The following is a 20,044-nucleotide window of genomic DNA, read 5'->3' as shown; positions in this document are numbered from 1 at the left end:
GTAGGCTCCAGATGACTTCGTTCAAAAGAAATATTGAAAAAGGACTTGCAAGCATGTGAGTTTTCAGAGATATTCCAGATATTCCTTGCTTCATGCAAATATTCAAAATGTTAAAAAATAACTTATTTCCATTAAGTTCTAACAGTAACCCTAAAGACATAGGCAGATAAGCATTCCTGCAGACAGAAATGGAATTAGATTCTCTCTCCCTAGACTTGTTGGGCCTCAGCAGGTCTCCCAGGACCCACGAGGCCATGTAATCTTTCAGTCTACAGACCGAAGAGAGGCTAATGTCACATGGTACTTGCTCCCCTGCCCACAAGAGAAAAGATCAAGAATTAAAGGGAGAAACACAAGAGGACCATTCCACCTATCAGAAAAGATGAATGGCAGAAGGGACATATGGAAGTATCCTTAAGTCCTTCCTTCACTTCTGTCCTTGTCCTTACAAAAGTCTCTGACACCTGCTCCTTAGTATCTCTGCCCCTAAAGTTAGGAGGCAAAAATTGTAAATTCTGTATTCCAAGGTCTGTGTCACATCTGAGAAGTAATGGGGGTGCTGTCTTCTTTTAAGGAATAGGTGACTTAAATTAAGAAGGTCCAAACCATTGAAAGAAAGATGTTGCCTTGATCAGATCACATGAATTAACTGCTACCTCCTTCCTATTGTTCTGGCTGACACTGATTAGAGGAAAGAAACATTCTCTGCTCTACTGGCCATCACTTCTTCATCATTCCAAATAGTCAGGAAGTTAGGAAGTATCAGTTGAAAATTGCAACATTGCAAAAGAAGCAAACTATGCAAGCAGGTTGTTAACAACCTTTGGGTCAGCAGTTTATGCCTACATAGAGGCTTGTCCTAAATTACTGGAACTCCAGATGCATTTTTAAAAGTAATTAGAAAGGAATACTAAACCTCTCTCCTACTAGGTCAGTAATTCCAATAAATACTGTATGAATTGTGAAGGAATATGTTAAAGTAGTGGGTCATTTCCCCTGGAAGATTGGCGATGCTCATTGTTGTTTGTCTTTCCTTCCTAAAGGAAATGCTTATAGAAGTCATATAGGAGAGGCAGGAATTGCATCATAGCAAAGAATACAAACATTGATGAGAGCACAAATCTATGGCAGTATGTGAGTTTGATGTCTTGGCTTGCAAGTGAATTGGATGTAAGTGATACAGAACTATGCAAAGTCAGGACTCTCTCCTGAGTCATGAGAGTCCAGTGGTAACACATAGGTTAGGATGACTAGAGAGGGCCCCAGATGCAATAGGACACCTTGGTCTTTTTAAACTAAGGTCTTTCCCAGGTCTCAGTAGTGGTCGAGCATGTAAGTAAAAGAAATAGCTCTTTGGTTTCTTTTAACCTAATTAATATTAAAGGGATACCACCAAGTCTGTGTGAAAAATTAAAAAAAAAAGGTTCCCTAGCTGTATTTGGATTTTTCTTTGAATGTGCATTCACTTCATTAGTCTCTGTTTTTCTGTTTCACTCTTCTGAAGGCATCAGAAACTTATTTGAATCAAATTTTCTTAGTGCTTTAGAGCATAAATTTCTGCAAATTCTTCCTCAACAAAGCATAGTGGAGAATCAGCTATTATGTAGATGCTGAAAAAAATTCAGTACTCTTCAAACCATACAGTTTTATTTTCAGTCGAAGGACTGGACTGCTATTTTATTGGTGTAGGAAACTCTAGCCTGAGGGAACTCCATCTACCAAAGAAGATCAGCACTTTTTCCACAACTTAATAGTCTTAGAGCAGGGGTGGGGAACCTGCAGCCTCGAGGCCACATGTGGAAGTTCAATTCAAATTTCACAGAACAAATCCTCTTAATAAAAAGGATTTGTTCTGTAAAACTTGGACTCAGTCAAAAGACCACCCCAAGGACCTGGAAGGCCAATGTGGCCTTCAGGCCTCAGTTTCCCCACCCATCTTAGAGAATCGCCTAAAGTACTAGGGAGGGTTTAAGCAACTTGGTTCTGATCACACTGGCAGTATATATCAGAGGCAAGACTTGCAACAAATCTTTGTGACTTGACAGCAAATTCTTTATCTACTACACTAAAATATCTCTTTCAGTCACTTTATAAGGTAATCAGATGTCCAGTACTAACTAAATTAGGCTGCCCAGGCCTGGATTAATTTTTAAATATTCAATTCACAGGACAAGTGAGACATTAATTTTCTTGTTTTCAAGAGATTTGTTGTTGTCATTATTTCAGTCATGTCCAACTCAAAGTGACCCCATTTGGGGTTTTCTTGGCAAAGATACTGGAGTGGTTTGCCATTTCCTTCTCCAGTTCATTTTACAGATGAGGAAACTAAGACAAACAGGGTTAAATGACTTGCCCAGGGTCACACAGCTAGTATCTGAGACCAGATTTGAACTCAGGAAGAGTCTTCCTGACTCTACACCTGACACTTTAGTCACTGTGCTATCCAGCTGCCCATTTTTAGGAGTTCAGATGGACTAAAATGACAGTTGTTTTATTTAGACACAGAGAATGCATGGACATCTTCTTCTATACTCATTCCCCATCCATGAAAATGTCATTTCCATTGCAAAAACAGGTTTAGACCTAGCAGGCTACTTAGAGGCTTCCTGTGGAATTTGATGGTCTCTACACACACACACACACACACACACACACACACACACACACACACACACACACACACACACACACATTCTCTCTCTCTCTCTCTCTCTCTCTCTCTCTCTCTCTCTCTCTCTCTCTCTCTCTCTCTCTCTCTCTCTCTCTCCCTCTCCTTCTCTCTGCTTAGAAGAAATCGTGTTAGATCTGAAATGAGAAAAAGACAAGTTTTAAATCTGGTTTGACTGTTACCATGGACAAATCCTTTAATGCCTTCCGAGCAGTGGCTCTCAGAATATCTCATATATACCAGGCACTTAATAAATGTGTTTGATTTATTGAGCCTTAATAATATTTATAATTCCCATTCCCAGTGATGGTGAGGGGTCCCATGTTAAATGTCAGCGCCATAGCCATAATCCTGCAAGCCAGATTTCTTTCCCTTTCCCGAGTTTGTCTAAAAAAAGTATTCTGTGGGTAAGAAAAATGACTCTGTTTTCACAATTTCATCCTGGCTCTTTTCCCAGTTACTGACAATAACTCATGCTTAGGGAATTTGAATTTAATCACTAAAATATCATCTGAATAAACATGTAGGGGCTACTTACTGCCACATTAACAATATCGTATATCATTTTCTGGCATTACCTCTCTTGAATAATCACATATTCATTATTCATACTGATTAGTCCGTGCTATGATAATAAAACATGAGAAAAGCTCCCATTAGATTGGGCTGAGAAGCTTCGGCAAATTTATAGAAGTTAGAGACAAAAGTCGTATAGGAGAGACAGGAATTGTATCGTGGCAAGGAATACAAACATTAATGAGAGCATAAATCTATGGCAGTATTTAAGTATGAATGATCAATAGTATGCCAGCTTATACTGATGAGTAAATTGTAGAAGAGACTATTCAGTTGGCATATGTTTTTTGTCATCATGCAACATATTTTCACAGTTGATAAGTTGCTATTACTTCTCAAATGGAGTCTCTAGTACATGTTTGAGTGATGTCATTAGAAAATCTGATCCTAATCCTTCATGATTAGTTATGCTGAGCCAGACCTCAGCTATGGCAAAGGCAGCAGGTCTGATTCAGAAGTGATAATGTAATGCAATTCAATAAATGATTCAGGATATTACTTGAATTAGGCATACACTGATTGACATTTCTGCTTATTCTCTGGGAGAAGAATGAAAAGATCCAGGAAACTTGGGATCATCATTAAGCATCATTGAGTATTTACATTCAAGTATTAGGGGGACAATATTTATCTTGATTTCCTCAAAGTAACATAAATATTAACTATGTTGTGATTATGGCACTATAATTTCTGAAATAGAAATTGAGAGCTTAATTTGCCTCCATTCCTTAGAGTATGGAAACCTTCCCAGATATGATCCTCATTACAAGGACCCGTGCCATCTGTGGTGATACCTGCCAAGTATAAGATCATAAATATTTCTAATTTCTTGGTCCTTTTTTTGATGTCCACTGACAGGCATTTGCCAAATATATCTTTCTCTTTCCCACCTACAAATCTTTTCAGACTTTGATTACCTGATACTTCATAATGTAACATCTTTTCTCTTTTAGCCAAGTTTTTTCCCCCAGCTGTTTTGTACAGTGCTAGATATCATGTGCACCATGTATACTTCTTGACATTACTCATAACAAATTCTCTATTGTCATCCACACAAAATGTAAATGACTGTGGTAACCATGTTTTCAAGCTTCTTCCCTTTTACAAGATAACACTGTCACATTATATTTCATCCTCACCTCTACCTTTTATTCTTCTTGTTGTTTACCTTTTTCTCCTCTTTACATTTAGTCATATCTCTTCCACTTCCAAGTCTATTTCCAAGTTATTTCAATGTAATTCAAGGGTGAACTAAATCATTTCCCTCATTTCATTTACCATTCAGTGTCAGTTTCCTGAAGAAGACTTTCTTGGATTAACATCATTGACTGAACCTGGTATCCTATGATTCTCTAACCTGCCAGCAGAGGCCCCCACTCTTGTCTGTATTGTAGGTAGCAATACATATTGCGTGCACAATGATCATTACCCTTTTTTCGTCCTTTGCAGCCTTTTCATAGAATCTATATTGATTGCATGCTGCCATCCCCCACATTAAACTTTAATGGCATTGTGGTCAAGGAGTGCCTAACTTTGGAATGTATTTTTCGGTCTCTAGGATAGCATCATCATAAATTTTGTGAACTATTGCATACACTTCTCAAACACCCCTAGAATGTGAATACTAGTTTTATCAGTCTGCCTTGAGAAATTTCTTCCTCTAATTATTTCATTTTTACATCCTTTCCTAAGAGTTTCCTTCCTTGTTTTAGTCCCCTTCCCTTCCTGCCATTTGCCAGTTTCCATATGATTCAAAAATAAAAGCAAGCCATTCTTTTGGTCTGATCATTCTAACCATTTGCCTACACACTGTAATAAAAACATTTTGGCAAGATAAAAATATTGTCGAGTGCTGTAAGATGTTGGTATGCTGAATGAAAAGAACGTATAAGTACATGGCAGAGCAAAATACTTTCTTCTGGTTAGGAAAAATGTGTGGTCACCATGGTGGTAAAGACTATTGCATGCAGGAAAAAAAAGCAAATCTATATTAAATTTTGCAATACATTTCCTCTTTTCTTCACTCTATTAATTGAATATACTGAGGAAACGTCAGAATGACTTGTAATGGAAAGGATCAAGTGAATCTCAAAGGAATTAATATATTTTTATTTATCGAATGGTTCTAATTATTGCTATAGGCACTATAAGGAATTTATAAATGAACTTGATTATACCCATCCCAGGAAGTCTCTTATATCCTCCTCATATTATTTTAGGTAATTTTGTGTTCATGCAAGTGAAAGAAACAGTTTAATTCTCCCAGGAACCACATATAATTTATATCCCAAGAACGATCCAGAGATCCAGACAGAGTCAGCCAGCAACCTCCCTCCTCTCAGACATATATGCTCCTCTTTCTTAAAAAGTCATTGAATCTTTGAACTGGAATATACTTTCAAGGCTATCTCTTCTAACCTTCCTCCCAGAATTGGAATCCTCTCTATTTCATGCCAGGCAGAGCCAGTCTCAACACTTCTAGTGATGGAGCTCACATTTAGTTGTTCCTAAGGCCACAGAATACATTTATGGAGGTGTAATTGTTCATGTCTTTCTTATATTGAGTCAAAAGGTTTTATCCTTTTAATTTCTACCCATTGGTCCTAATTCTGTCCTCTGAAGACATATAGAATGTATAAAATAGGTCTAATCCTTCTAGATGGCACTAATACAGACATTTGATGAAAGCCATTCTGTTGTCTTTACGTTTTCTGGAAATATTTATGCAGCCCATTGGTAAGCTAGAATGTATCCAGAGGAGGGAAAACAGGATAGTGAATGGCTCAAAGATCATGTACATTAGTTAAAAGAAATGGAGATATTTAGCCTAGTGGAGAGAAAACCAAGGGGGAGACATGATAGCTGCCTTCACATTTTTGAAGGGTTATCAGATGGAAGCAACAATAGACTTGTTCTGCTTGGCCCAGGGGAATAGAATGAGGAGCAGTGGGTGGAAGATTTGGAGAGACAAATTTGGGCTTGATATACTTACTATAAGGGAAAAGCTTTTAATAATTAGAATTATCTGTAAGTGAAATTAACTCCCTCAGGGGACAATATTGCTGAACATGTTTAAGCAAAGGTTGGATGACCATGCTTTTGTCAGCTATATTGTCAAGGTGTTTCCTATTTAGGTCCAAGATAATAATAATAACAACAATAACAGTAGCTGACATTTATATAGTGCTTTGGGGAAGATAGGTGGCACAATGAATAGAATGCTAGTCCTAGAGTCATGAGCACTCATCTTCTTGAGTTCAAATCTAGCCTCAGACACTTACAGTGTGACTCTAGGCAAGTCTGTTTGCTTCAATTTCCTCATCTGTAAAATGAGGTGGAGAAGGAAATGGCAAACCACTCTAGTATTTCTACCAAGAAAACCTCAAATGGGGTCACAGAGATTTGGATATAACTGAACTGAAGATAGAGCTTTAAGGTTTGCAAAATGCTTTATAACTATTAATTTGTTTGATCCCTACAACAACCTGGAGAGATAAGTGCTATTATTAACCCTGTTTTACAGATGTGGAAACTGAGGCAGACAGTGGTCAAATTATGTACCCAAAGTCACACAGATAGCAAGTGTCTGAGGCTGGATTTGAACTCATGTCTTCCTAACTCCAATCCATCAATAAACATTTATTAAGTGCCTGCCACATGCTAGGCACTGTACAAAGTTCTCGCCTAATATTCTATCTATTGTATCTCCTTACCTGCGGAAGAATGAACTAAGTAACCTCAGAAGCCCCTTCCAAATCTGAGATTCTGCAAAAGTATGTCACATGAGTAATAGAATGTAGCATTGGTCCCTGTGACAGGAATTATGCAGAAGGAGTAAATATCCCGTTTTCTTACTATAAGAATATTTTGAGGGGTGATTAGTATTCTTAATTTCTATATCAGAACATATAAATAGATTAATATTTGGATTAGTTTAGGGAACGTGTAATAGAATCTATCCTATTACTTAATCAAAGATATCTGGCAATAAGATATTCCCATATGTAACTGGCTTATTTCTCTCTTCTTCCAAAGAATAAGCAAAATTATTAACCTGTTAAAGGAAGTCTTCCTGAAATGATACGGTTTCTAGTTCTTTTGCCATCCGTATTTCCTCTTCTGAATGTCTTATAGCTTGATAATATCCCTTTTAAAACGTAATACCCCAAACTTAGCATGAACATTCATCTCAGCAGACGTTTATTAAACACCTTCATCTCTGGGTAGATAGTTGTGCCCTTAAATAGAAACAGGAAATTCTGGAGGAGGTGAGGTTTGGGGCAAGAATATAATGAGATCCATTTAGGATATGTTGAGTTTAAGGTGCTGATAGGACATATGGGTAGAGGATATTAGAGTTCTTGTAAGAGGTAGTGGCAAAGATCTCTTTAAAATACTATTTATTTACTTTTCTAAGCATTTATTTTTCCCCTTGCCTTTCTACACACTTCTAAGCAGGGAATCACAAACCGCTGTGCTAGCTAACATTTACATAGCACTTCAAGGTTAGTAAAATACTTTACAAATATTATCTCATTTGGTCCTCACAACAACTCGGCAAGGTTAGATGCTATTATTATCCCCATTTTACAGATGAGGAAACTGAGGCACAGAGAGGCAAAATGATTTTCCCAGGTTAGCCAGAGCATGAAAGTCTGAGGCAGGATTTAAACTCAAGTTTTCCCGACTTTGGGTCCAGTGGTCTATCCACTTGTGCCACCTAGCTGCTTAACAACTTAGCATTTTGGGGACTGATAATAGGATTCCTTCAACCTAGTGTTTCCACATCTTCTTATTATTTTAGATCATGGCAATAGCCTTTTAATTGTCCTAGTACTGTTGCTCTGGTCACATTATTCCTCTTTTCCAAAACCTTCAATTGCTGCTGATTGTATGCTGACTAAAACCATCCATTCTCCTTAATCTGGTTTTAGGATCTTCCACAATCTGACTCAAACCTTCTTTTGGTTCCTTATCAAAAGGATAACTACAACTTCCCTTCACATAGTCTGAATGTTGCCAAACTGTATTTTACTGGGTCATTTAGTTCAAAAAGGAATGCGCTCACTTTCTTTCTTCCCTTTTTAAGACTTTTTCTGGCATTCAAGGCCCAACTTAGATTGCTACCTCTTCAAAAAAAAATGTTTCTTGACATACCTTTCCTTCCCTCCAACATACCTGCCCCAGCCAGAATTAATCTCTCCATCTTCTGATCTATCCTAATACTTTCTTCTGCCATGCACTTACCATAATATAATTCATATCAGTCTTAGAATGAATGTCAATAGCTAAAAGGAAACTCTGAGGTCATTTAATCTGACTTTTCATTCATATCCCTATTTCCTCTCCTCTATTAGTTTGTAATCTTTTGTAGGTCAAGGAGAGACCTTGCCATATCTGTCTCTGATCAGCCTTAGCACCTACCTCAGGGCCTTGCACTTAATTGACACAACAAATATTGATAAGTTGTATTGAATGATATGGATCATCAGATCATGATAATGGCTGCTGCTCAATGACTAGAATCATCCTCCATGGCAAAAATCTCTGAATCGAGAGTGGGATTCAAGTGATATGGTGTTTATTTGCTTTTTCCTTCTCCTCTGTCACATTATTCCACTCTCCGACTTGGAACCGACTTTAATCGCCCTGTGCCTCCTCAGAATATTTTTCACTTTGGTATGATTTTGTTAATTACTGCTTCCCTCCTTTGAAGGACCAGTTAATGTTTTCTAATAAGCTGAAATGACATTAGGCACTTGTCAAGCCCTACCATCTTCTCCTCAGATGAGGAAACCAGATTACCTGGAAATGTCCTCAGGCAGGAAGACAATATAGGCTACATCCTGAGGTGTATTGGAACAGTTCTCTCCAGTTCTTTATCTCCTGGATCTCCAATGGAACTTTAGTCCTTTGGCTGTCCCTCCTAACCTGTACATCTGTCCCTCTTTCCCTGTTGTCTTTCAACTCACCTAACGCTGGGTTATGAATGAAAATGAATTCATCAGTTTCCCTGTCTCTAGTCTAATCTTGTGCTACTTTGCTACTTCACAGGATCATAGAATTAGGGCTGGAAAACACCCTGCAGGCTATGGAGCATAACCGTTCATTTTACAGTAGAAGAACTAAGGTCAAAATAGGTTAAGTAATTTGGGCAAGGTAGGTATATACATACATACATACATACATACATACATACATACATACATACATACATACTACATACATACATAGTAAAGTAAAGAGCTTAATTGGGATTTGAATCCAGGTCTCCTGACTCTGAAAACAACACCTTTATATAGCAGCTTATTTCTCTTTAGCTGGGCTGGTGTAGTGGATAGAGTACTAAGTTTGGAGTCAGGAGGACCTGAGTTCAAATTTGACCACAGACATTTACTAGCAGCAAGACACTTAACTTTCTGCTTGCCTCAGTTGCCTCATTTGTAAAATTGGGATAATAATTAATAGTACCTATTTCACTGAGTTGTTATGAGGATCAAATGAGATAATAATCGTGAAAAATAGTGCCTAGCACATAGCAGGCATTATATAAATGCATATTCCCTTTTCTTTCCCATTATGTAAATGAGATAATTTAATTTCTGTAGACATATTTTAGTATATCCTGCTATTGATAAAGCACTGCAATATAGTAGAAAGATGACCAGATGTAGAATCAAAAGAACTGGGTTCATTTGGATGCACCAGCTGGAACATTAACTAGCAAGTTAATGAATGTGTCTGAGCCTTAATTTCCCCATTTAAAAACGGAGATAATATTTCACAACCTCAATCCACCAATCCATCAACAAATATTTGTTAAGTGCCTACTATGTGCTCATCAGTATGCTCAGCACTAGGGATACAAAGACAAAATTGAAGCAGCCTGTGCTTTCAGGGAGTTAGCATTTTCAGGGAAACCAATATGCATGCCTATATGCAAGCATATTTGAAATATATACTGAATAAAACAAGGTAATTTCAGGAAGGAGTCACTACCATCTGGAGAGATTATGGACAATCTTATGTAGGAGGTGGTGTTTGAGCTAAGTTTTGAAGGAAGCTAGAAATTATAAGGGGAGGAAGTAAAGAGGAAATGCATTCCTGGCCATAAGGAGGAATAGGCAGGACAAAGACATGGAGATGGGAAATGGGATGTCATATGTGATAAACAGCAAAGGACAGTTTGATTGGATAATAGAGTGTATACAGAGAAGTAATTTATAATTAGCCTGGAAAGGTTAGGTTAGAGCAAGGTTGTAAAAGACTGTAAATGCCAAGCAGGAGGAGCTTTCATCTCATCTTAGAGGCTATAGTGAGCTTGCTGGAGTTTATTGAACAGGAGTGACTTGGTCAGGCCTGTGCTTTAGGACTATCATGTTGGCTCTTCAATGGAAGATGTGTTGGAAAGGGGAGATACCTGAAGCAGGGAAGACCAATTATGAGACTATTGAAAATCCAAGAAAGAGGTAATGAAGACTTTAATGAGGGTGATGAGTGGAGAAAAGGGGATGGATCAGAGGGAAATTGTGGAGGTAGTATCAGTGAGATTTGGCAACTGGTTATGTGGTTTGAGGGAGAGTGAGGAAATGAATCCCAAGATATGAACCAGAGTAATGATGGTGGTACCCTGGATAGAATTGGAAAATGTGGAATAGGATTGGGTTCAGGGGAGAGATAACGGGCTCTATTTTGAATATATTTAGTTTGAGATGTCATATATGTATACACACACACACACACACACACACACACACACACACACACACATACTGATTGGGGGTGGGGGGAGAATAGTTGAGTCTAGGAAAACTGATGAGGTCACTGAGAAAGACTGTTGAGAGGAAAGAGATGAGGACCCAAAGACAGAGCCTTGGGCTACAGACAGGAGTCAGACCATCACTGATAATACAGTAAAGGGATTTTGAGAAGGCACACTCACACAGGTAGAACCAAGAAAAAGTAGCATCACAAAAACCTAGAGGAGAGAATGTATCAAGGAGAAGAGTATGGTCAACGGTGTCAAATGCCACAGAGAAGGCCAGAAGGATGAGAAGTGAGAAAAGGCAATGGATTTGGCAAGTAGGACATCATTAGTAACTGAATGGAGCAATTTCACTTGATTGGGTCACAAGCCAAAGTAGAATGGATGTGACCCAATGTGACCATGAAAAGAGAAGAAGTACAGGCAAGGAGTACATGCAAGTTTTCTTACTTTGGTTGTAAAAGGGATGAAACATAGGATGATTGATTACATGGATAATAGGTTCAAGTAAGGGTTTTTTAAAGGACAGAGAAGACGTGTTTGTAGGCCTCAAGGACAGACACAGTAGAGACTGAAAATTGGGAAGGGGGAGGCAATGCAAAATGATGATGGTTGTTTTTGTTACATTGAAACTAAGTTCTGAATCCAGCCTTGGAATCATTGGCTTTCCTTGGCGACATTCACAGAAATCTTAAGTGCAGCAGCTCTCTACTAGGATGCAGTGGTGCTGGGTTTCTAACAAAGTGAGTTTCTTCTACTCCTCAAGTTTAATGTCTCCTACTGGCTGTGTACTTTAGAGTGCCACAAGAGATAGTTAAGTATCCTTTTAAAGCTATACCTTTTAGTTTTATACCATCTTCTCTCTAGAAGACTGTCATAGAAACGCAAGTTTAGAGATTTTAAAAAACATGCACTTAAAGTGAATTTTTAGTGCCCTTTCCAGACCACTTACCCTTGTCACATGGCAGGTATCCTGGCACAGTCTAGTGAACACCAGTAAATGTATCTTGTTCTTCCATCTCCACAAAGCCTTTTTGCGAGATAACAGGAACTTAATTGGACATCTGGCCAATATAGGTGAAGCTTTGGAGAAAACTGACTAGGAACTAAGATCGTTACTTATTTCATGCCTTGAATGTCTCCCAGAGAGTAAATAACTTGTTAGTGATGGCTATGGCTCTGGAGCTCCAGCACTTGATCAGATGTTTCCATTTACTCTGTGTTGGCTGTAAAATTATGCTTTCATATGTATATACAATAAGGACGGATCCTAGACACCACACATCAGACACTATGAAACAGATCTGTGATCTGTTAAGCATTGTTAAGCAGTGACAGCTTAAAAGGCCTCAAACCTCCCCCTTCCCCACCCCACTTAGAAATCTACCATAAGACATCAAGCAGTATTAACCCTCATTTTAAGGATGTTGAGACAGACTCAGAGAAATTATGTGAGCTAAAAGTCACATACCTGGTAAAAACAGAGTTGGGATTAACTTGAGCCCAAGTCTCCTGACTCCAAGCTGGTATTCCATCTACTTAACCACCATCATATTCCTCAAAAGGAAATCCCAATCACATGGCCCACTCCAAAAACAGATGAAATACTGCTGGGTAATTGAACTCTGACTGTATATGGAAAGCTTTTTTTCCCCATTTGCCTCTGAAAGTTCCATCATAGTTAAACACATTTGTTTTAATTTTGAATCTAGCATTTTGCATTTGGGAAATGTGTTATTTATATAAACACTGAGTAGTTCATAGGATGACTGCATTTGGATTATTGGGTTTTAAAAGCAAGTATTGCATTTACCACACTGTGCTCCATCAAACATTTGGATTTTCTTTGGTCATTGATTCACTGAGGAAGCTAATTTTTCATTCTTTTTTTCATATAACATAATTTACCACCAGCTACATTAAAGGGTTTAGTGTTTCAAGAATGTGTGAAATGGTGACAGTACATGTATTAGAATTAGAAGCAGGGAAGTAAGAAGTTGAAAAAGGAGGAAACTTCCCTCGGTATCAGGAGTCTTGTGTGTACTTACCGCTTTCCGTCGGATGGGACACTGGACTCAAGAGTCAAGAAGAACAGGGTTGAAATACTGCCTCAGGTACTTACTAGCTGGGTTATTCACTTAACCTCCCTCTGCCTCAGTTTTCTCCTCTGTGAAATAAACCGGGTGGACTTGATGGCCTCTAAAATTCCTTCTCACTCTAAATTTGTAAGACAGATAAACATGGTTTGTCCTGGACCCATTTGAGTGACATATCATTATTGATTTTCCTAAAGCACAGGTCTGACTATATCTATCCCTTCCTTAGATTGAATGAAGTTAAGGCAAGAAACTAGTGAAAAAGCTAACGCCTCTACTATCCAGACCATAGGTTCCCAAAGTGGGCAATGCCACCCCGTGGGGGGTCCTGGAAGGATGAGGGAAGGTGGTATCGTAGTAGCCTCAGGTGCTGTTGGGGGTGTTGAATAAAAATAAGGGGGCAATGGAAGCATAAAGAAAGAAGAAAAGATAAGAAAATTTTGAAAAACTGTTCATATGCATTTCATCTGTTGTGTAGTCATAGTGATTACATTATTTTCCAAATAAACACACAAAATGCAAATTATAACCAATCAGTAGTCAAGTCCACCAACAGGTCTTAAAAAGTAAGTGTTGGCAGGTGAGCCTGTCGTGCATTGTCGGAAAGTCCAGCATGCACCAGCAGAAATATGTGCATGTAATGACTTATTTATAATATGATGCCATGTGGTTACATGATGCAATATTGCATGACCAAAATTTCAATGCAGGAAAAAACCCACAAATTTACAATAAATTATTAAATTTAAGATGCATCATTTTTTTAAAAAATGCATTTCATATTTTTTGAAAAGACACTGATTTCAAAAAAAAACTGTTAAAGGTTTAGAGAAAGTAGATTGCAGGGAGGGGGGTGCTAAGTAATTTATTTTTTCAAAGGGAGCGGTAGGCCAAATAGATTTGGGAACCTGTGATGTAGACCTTTCCTTGTGTATTCCTGCATATCTGCCAACAACAAAACCTCATTAGTCTTCTTTTATTTAGCTCTATGGAGCACAGAAGTTCTGTCTCATGACCAGGATAACATTTATATAGTTATATAAGGTTTGAAGAGAGCTGTCCTCGGGACTCTGTGAGGTTGTTGGTATGAATATTGATGTCTCCACTTTACAGAGTTTTTAAATTCTTTACACATGATCACTGTGGTAGTGACTGAAGATGGATAATTTGATGATTTACAGCAAAAGAGAGAAGATATAGTAGAGAATATATGAAGCTCATTTCCTGACACCATATATTATACCACCCCCCATCCCCTACCCCCGCAAAAAAAGCTCTAAAATCCTTGTTGGTTACACATGACAAAAAACACATAGCAAGCACTCTAGTACATCTTGTATGCATATTATGTGGTCTTTCTCCTTATTTCTTTACTTTCTTCCTTTCTCTTTGTCTTCTTCATTCTCTCTCATTTTCTTCTGCCCATAAACTGAAATATCCACAACTTACCTACCTCTTTCTACTTTGCTACAGGTCACTCGGAAGCAACTAGGTAGCTCAGGGGATAGAGCACTGGGTCTGGAATGAGGAAGACCCAAGTTCAAATCTGGCCTCAGATACTCACTAGCAATGTGGCCCTGGGCAAATCACTTAACTTCTGTTTGACCTAATCTACTGGAGAATAAAATGGTAAACCACTGCAGTATCTTTGCCAAGAACACCCCATAAGGGTCACAAAGAGGCAGACTGAGCAACAAGAACATCAGAAATTACTCACAGGATGAAAGTGATAGAGGGCCACAGGCATCTGGTAACCAGATAACCCCTATGCACAGCTGCTCAAAAGAGTTAAGATTTGCAGATAATCTAAATATTTGCTTTATGAACATTTAAAAAAAACCAGTCTTTTGGAGAGGCAGCTACTGTGGAAGAACATCTCATTTGGTATTGGAGGATCTGGATGTCAACCTTGTTTTTGAGACTTACAACTTGTTTGACCTTGAATGAGTAATAACTTCTCTGGCCTTTACCTCCTTCATCTTTAGATGAGGATGTTGGGCCAGGTGTGCTGTATGATTTTGCAGAAGGATGTGGGCAGGTTATCACACAGAATAAAGTGTAACTGGGTTTTGATCTTCACTTGATGAGGGTAAAAGATCACAGAGCCAGCAAGTCAAGTATATCAAGATATGATTTTCTGTTACAGGATGCTGAAACGAATGTGGGACAAACGGAAAACAAGAGAACTGCTGCAAGCCAGGAGCTTCCTCAGGAAACCCCAGAAGACAATGATGTGTTTGGTATGTACTCCAAGAACTAGAAAATGGCAGGAGCCTTTTGAGTAAAATGCACACAATATACATGTATTTGCATGCGCTCTCATTTATTATGCACTTAGAAATACATGATATTATGTATTTAGAAATACATGAGAATATCATATGTAGAGTACTGTCCATCCCCAAAGAGAGGCATAGCTATAGTAATCAAGAGAGCCAATATAGTGTACTTGGAATCTTCTTTTTGTGGTAGTTACAATTGTTTCTCCGAGCATGTTTGTTTTTGGTATAGGGATTTGTTAGTTGTTTAGAAAAAAACTAATATTTCCCATAAAAATGAGCAAATGAAGAAGTAAGAACACTAAAGAGTGTTTGTTTTACTTTTGTTAACTTTAACTCTTCTTTATGAAAAAAATAATCAGAAGCAGTCTGACAGGTTAATTCTTTTTTCCCCTTGGTCAAAAAAACTTGTATAGTTCTGAAAATGTAAAACTTTTAGGTATTATCAGAATAATGAGTGAGTGAAAATAGGTTAAGGCTAGTCACTAAAATCTCCTTTTCTTTAACCAAGTTCAGTCTGATTTGTTGAATATCCACATGTTACCTTCCTGCTGGGCAAATGCCCTGTAAACCCCCACCCCCTTTCTCTTTGCTTGTTTATAAAATTGTTCTTTTGTACTCAATTTCTTATCAGCCCAGATTAAGATGGGAAATTTTGTATCTCTCTTCCTCCTTTTTCTATTCTTTTGTTTCTCCCCTGTCCACCTTTCCTTTCCCTGCAGAAACTTTTGTTCAATTTTTCATTATTTTAAGACACTTGTGAAAATAAATTCTGACCCAAAGCCAGAATGAAATGCGGATGACCCTAGTAGAAATCAGATAGTGAACCTGTATGATTTTTATTTGCTTTTATTGATATCCATAGTAATTTGGTTGACAATTCCAAAAACAGTTTGCTATGTGTGCACTTATGTTCTTATACTCTGGAAGCAGTGGATTTAATGAGAGACAAGCTAGAGTTAGGAGAGGTATAGCTTCAGATCCCATCTCCAAAAGGTACTAGTTGTGATGAGGAAGGACCTTTCTGAGTTTAAACTTTCTCAGCTGTCAAATGGGAATAATATGCCTACTGTAATGCCTAGTTTTGTTGTAAAGATCAAACGAGATACTGGGATTAAAGTTCCCTATAAACCTTTAAGAGCTATAGAAATGTCAGCTATTTTTAGTGATATGAGGAAGGAGAGCTGAAGGAAAGAGAAAAAGTTTGGGAGTTATTACAGTGTTTGTACTGGTAAAGAGCAGCAGGGTCAAATCAGACTTTGTGAACTGAATAGAACTTCTACAGACTCCATGAACTTTAAAATCAACTCCATTTATAATTTGTTTCTCTAGATTTTTTTTTCAATTCTTGTCTATACCAGCAGCTTGGAGATGAACTTTTATGACATTCTCATAAGATTGTGAAGAAGCAACAGCATAGGGTATATGTATAGCTCATTCAGCTTTTGCATATTATGAGTGAAAGTGATTTTATAATAATTTTAGCCAACCTCTCATCCTTCAAGGAAATTCAATCTTACCTTTGATAATGGAGTACTGACAGTTAGAAGGTATGAGGATTATTCCAGAGCACAGTGCCTGGCATATAGTAGGTGCTTAATGAATGTCTATTGATACTATTGATATTCAGAGAGAATTGATGTGAAGTATAGATTCTATTCTAATATGATTGGCTTTTCACTCATTTAGAAAGATGAAACAGTAGTTGACAGGCCTCTAAACAGTTAACCTTTCCAGGATGAACATTCAAGACACAGAATCTCACAGAGGCAGCTAGGTGGCACAATGAATAGGACATTCAACTTGAAATCAGTTAGACGTATCCTTCCTGAGACACGCAACACCTTTGAGGCCTTAGACAGTTGTCTTTGCTTCTCTTAACCTCAAGCTCCTCATCTCTGATAATAAGCACCTCCCTTATGGGGTTGTTGTGAGGTTCAAACGAAATAATATCTGTAAATAGCTTTCTCTGCAAACCTTAAAGTTCTATAGAAATGTCTGAGACTAGCTATTATCATCTATGTCAGAATATACAAGGGGCAGCTAGGTGGCACAGTTGATAGAGCACCGGCCCTGAAGTCAGGAGGACCTGAGTTCAAATCCAGCCTCAGACCAATCACTTGACACTTACTAGCTGTGTGACCCTGGACAAGTCACTTAACCCCAATTGCCTAAAATACATACATACATACATACATACATACATATATATATATATATATATATATATATATATATATATATATATATATATACATATATATATATGTATGTATGTATGTATGTATGTATGTATGTATATATGTGTGTATATATATATGTGTGTGTGTATATATGTATGTGTATATGTGTGTATATATGTGTGTGTATACACACACATACACACACGCATACGCACACACACACAAATGAACTTTAAAAATTGGGGGCTGGGAGTGTATAAGGCATTCTTTCTTCAGGATAAACAATCCCATAAACTTGCTTCCAGCATTTCTTGCACTACTGTAAATTCTTGGGAAGCACAACAAATTGAAATGCTCTTTAAGTTACCCCCTTTTAAACAGCATTTTTTCCTTCACCGGTAAACTACCATAGACCCCCCTCACCTAACTGTTCCATGACTGAGTATGACTTAGAGGGAAAACTTGTGGGAGTTCTGTAATCCTAGGTATGTGCATTTCATGTCTCTGTCTGTTAATAGCACCACATTCCTCTAGGTATTCAGGCTAATCACCTTGGAGTCATTTTTGAACCTTCCTATTTTGAGTTAGAAGGGGGAAAAGAGGGAGTAAATACTTATTAAGCACATACTATGTGCTAGGCAAGGTGCTAAGAACTTTACAAAAATAACTAAAATAGCTAATATTTACATAGCACTTATTATGTGCTAAGCGCTATGCTAAATTTAGCACTTTACAGCTGTTATCTCCTTTGATCCTCACAACAACCCTGGGAGGTATTTCATTATTTATAGATAGATAGACAGATAGATAGATCTATAGATGTGTAGATATCTACATATGTTTATGTGTTTATGTATACACACACAAATATATCTTACCTAGTCCTCAGAAGAACTCTAGGATATAGGTACTATTATTATTCTCATTTTATAATTGAGGAAACTGAGGCAGGCAAAGGTTAAGTGACTAACCCAAGGGCTCACAGTTCATAAGAAACCTAAGTTCAACTGTCTTATTTTGAGATGATGAATCTGAGCATACTGAAGTAGCAAGTAGGAGAGTGTGTCTGGGATTTGAATTGAGAACTTTTGATTCCAAATTTAGTTCTTTTTTTTTCTTTATGCTATACAGTCTCCAGGCAGTTAGGTGGTGCAGTGGATAGCGTATCAGGCTTGGAGTCAAGCTGACTTGAGTTCATATTCAGCCTCAAACACTTACTAGCTGTGTAACCTCTGGGCAAATCACTTAGCTTCTGGTTGCCATAATCCACTGAAGAATGAAATGGCAAACCATTCCAGTATCTTTGCTAAAAGAACCCTGTGGACAGTCCATGGGAGTCACAAAAAATCAGACATGACTGAACAACTGAACCACAAACAATTTCACTTTCATCCTATAAGAGGGAGAGGAAAATATACACATCCTTAAAATTAAAGGTAATAGGAATAATTATTCTTCTATATTTGTAATAGATCTATAAATATCAAAACCAGAGAATTCTCTACTGTACAAGCAATAGGTAGAGAAAAGGTGTCAATCAGGACAAAAATATAAAATGCTAACAAGATGAATTAGTGAAAATTAGCTCTGTGGGATACTGAGACACATAATGAATATCTGAATTCAAGATCTATGCAACCAGATCAGAAAGCCTTCCTGTGTGACCTTGTGATAGGCAAAACAATTCAGTTGATGATACATTTATTTTTAAATTCTCTTTTACATTTTTACATCTACTTTAAATATACTCTGAGATTTCTTCCCCAAAAATGTTGCATTTGCACCATGACATTGTTTTGAATTATTGGAAGAGTAGAAAGAAAAACTGTGACTCCTCCAAGGAGCCTAGGGAACAATGTTTCACCAAATTTTGAAGAGCCATGTTGTTTTGCTATAATGTAGTTAACTTGTTTTAACACACCCAAATTCTTGCAACTTTGGAAAGCAGGTAGTACAAAACATTTATTCTAAGGGGAAGAAAGGATATCTGCCACCATACTTTCAAACTTGATTCATATAATTGCAGGATCTTTAACATTTTGGATTTTATTTCTTCAGTGTTCTACAGTCATTTTAATCAGCTAAAGAAAAGCTAGGAGGCAGATAAATGAGCTCAATCTGATCCCCCTCACTGCCCCTAAGTAGTGGTATGACTTTGGAAACTTGCTGCGTCTCTTATCCCACATCTGTAAAATGAAAGGAGTGGAGAAGGTCCTCTCTGTTCTAAAATTCTATGATTCTGAGTAATGATTCTGATCCCTCCTAAAATCACATTTCTAGAAATATCAAATTATCCAACAGGGGGCACCACTGGTCTCTTCAAAAAAATCAGTGAAACTCGCTCAAAGTAGTTACCGACTTTTCTTTCAAAGCTGAGAACTGAAAGAATATGTTAACTGTATTTTGTGTCTCACATACTGAACACACCAGTGGTGCCATTTAAATTCCATTCCAATTATACAAAAAGCATATCTGTA

General features: G+C 37.6%; 1 protein-coding gene across 9 annotated transcripts in view; it reads left to right on the top strand.

Annotated features, from left to right (window-relative positions):
- The window catches only part of MBP (myelin basic protein), a 218,308-nt gene that overhangs the window by 98,457 nt on the left and 99,807 nt on the right, over positions 1-20,044 (top strand). For all 9 annotated transcript variants that reach the window (XR_002324623.2, XM_020986923.2, XM_020986922.2 and 6 more), the window contains exon 3: positions 15,252-15,345. Coding sequence is in view for 8 of the 9 variants with exons in the window: in XM_020986923.2 (XP_020842582.1) it covers positions 15,252-15,345 (94 nt within the window). In the remaining variant the exon portion in view is untranslated. The remainder of the gene's footprint in view (positions 1-15,251; positions 15,346-20,044) is intronic.

The sequence above is a fragment of the Phascolarctos cinereus genome, unplaced genomic scaffold (assembly GCF_003287225.1).
Source record: "Phascolarctos cinereus isolate Bilbo 61053 unplaced genomic scaffold, phaCin_HiC Scaffold_4;HRSCAF=312, whole genome shotgun sequence".
Taxonomy (NCBI): domain Eukaryota; kingdom Metazoa; phylum Chordata; class Mammalia; order Diprotodontia; family Phascolarctidae; genus Phascolarctos; species Phascolarctos cinereus.
The sequence above is the reverse complement of the archived record's forward strand: the minus strand, read 5'-3'. Positions and strand labels throughout refer to the sequence as shown.